Source organism: Sphaeroforma arctica (genome assembly GCF_001186125.1).
Source record: "Sphaeroforma arctica JP610 unplaced genomic scaffold supercont1.10448, whole genome shotgun sequence".
NCBI lineage: Eukaryota > Ichthyosporea > Ichthyophonida > Sphaeroforma > Sphaeroforma arctica.
The window spans coordinates 1-938 of NW_014030110.1; the positions used below are offsets into that span (position 1 = coordinate 1).

At 40.6% G+C, this 938-nt stretch overlaps 1 protein-coding gene across 1 annotated transcript; it reads left to right on the forward strand.

The window, feature by feature from the left end:
• Nucleotides 1–93: 93 nt before the first annotated feature.
• Nucleotides 94–656, forward strand: SARC_17341 (hypothetical protein; the record flags this gene model as incomplete). The annotated part of the gene is made up of 2 exons (XM_014288563.1): nucleotides 94–254; nucleotides 576–656. Coding segments are annotated over 2 exons (242 nt in total), but the record flags the coding sequence as incomplete, so codon positions are not given.
• Nucleotides 657–938: the final 282 nt, after the last annotated feature.

Consider the following 938-nt stretch of genomic DNA (forward strand, 5'->3'; position numbering starts at 1 on the left):
ATATGAGTGTTTTTGTGTGTGTGAATGTGTATGTTATTATATATTTGTTTATTTATACTCAGCCACACCTCTTTCGACCCACTTTCGACTCAGACACTGCCTACGAAGGGAGTTACAACAACTACATTACGTTGACCACCCAGATCTCCAATATCGTCTTCCAGGCTATTCTGCTCAAGTTCATGCATCTCTTCTCCCTGCGCTTACGGATCCTGCTCCCCTTCGCGTTGCTGCTGGTGATGTTCATCATACAGGTACGTTTGATGGCGTGTGTATGTAGTGTACGTCTGCTGTGGTTCAAGTGCCTGTCTCGTATATGCTTATGCGTATTATCTCGTATATGCATATGCATATGATATGTTTCGCCGTGCGGGGACAGCTGCTTCATCTAGACACCCCCACAGCTTACATAAGGCCTACTTAACGTGCCACTTGTATGGTAAAACCCTGAAACCTTAGGAACCCCTACATTTAAGTCGGTGTTCGTTTGCAAGTATGAGCTTTAAACATACTCAGTTGCTAGTATGCCTTGTCTGTGTATCCCTCCGACATCTCCCGTCCCCAATTCTGCGTAGATTACCTTCAGGACACTTGCTCACCCCAGAGTTGGTGCACACGCGGGTCATAAAAACGGTCTCAGGGTTATAGAGGGATAGGGTATGGGTGTATGCCTTGCTCTATGACAATAAGTACTCGCACTGCAGTGTGTCTGGGCACGAAGATTTCCAGTAGAAGATAGATGTCTATGATGTATCACCATTTCAATATAGCGATTGATTTAGTGTATATACGTTTTTATGTATGTATGTTGCTACCTATATATGTTTTTTTAGCAATAAATGTATATATATATATATATATCTGTGTGTGTTTGTGATATATATATATATATATATATATATAGTACGTACTCTATATATTATTTATTGTTTATTGTT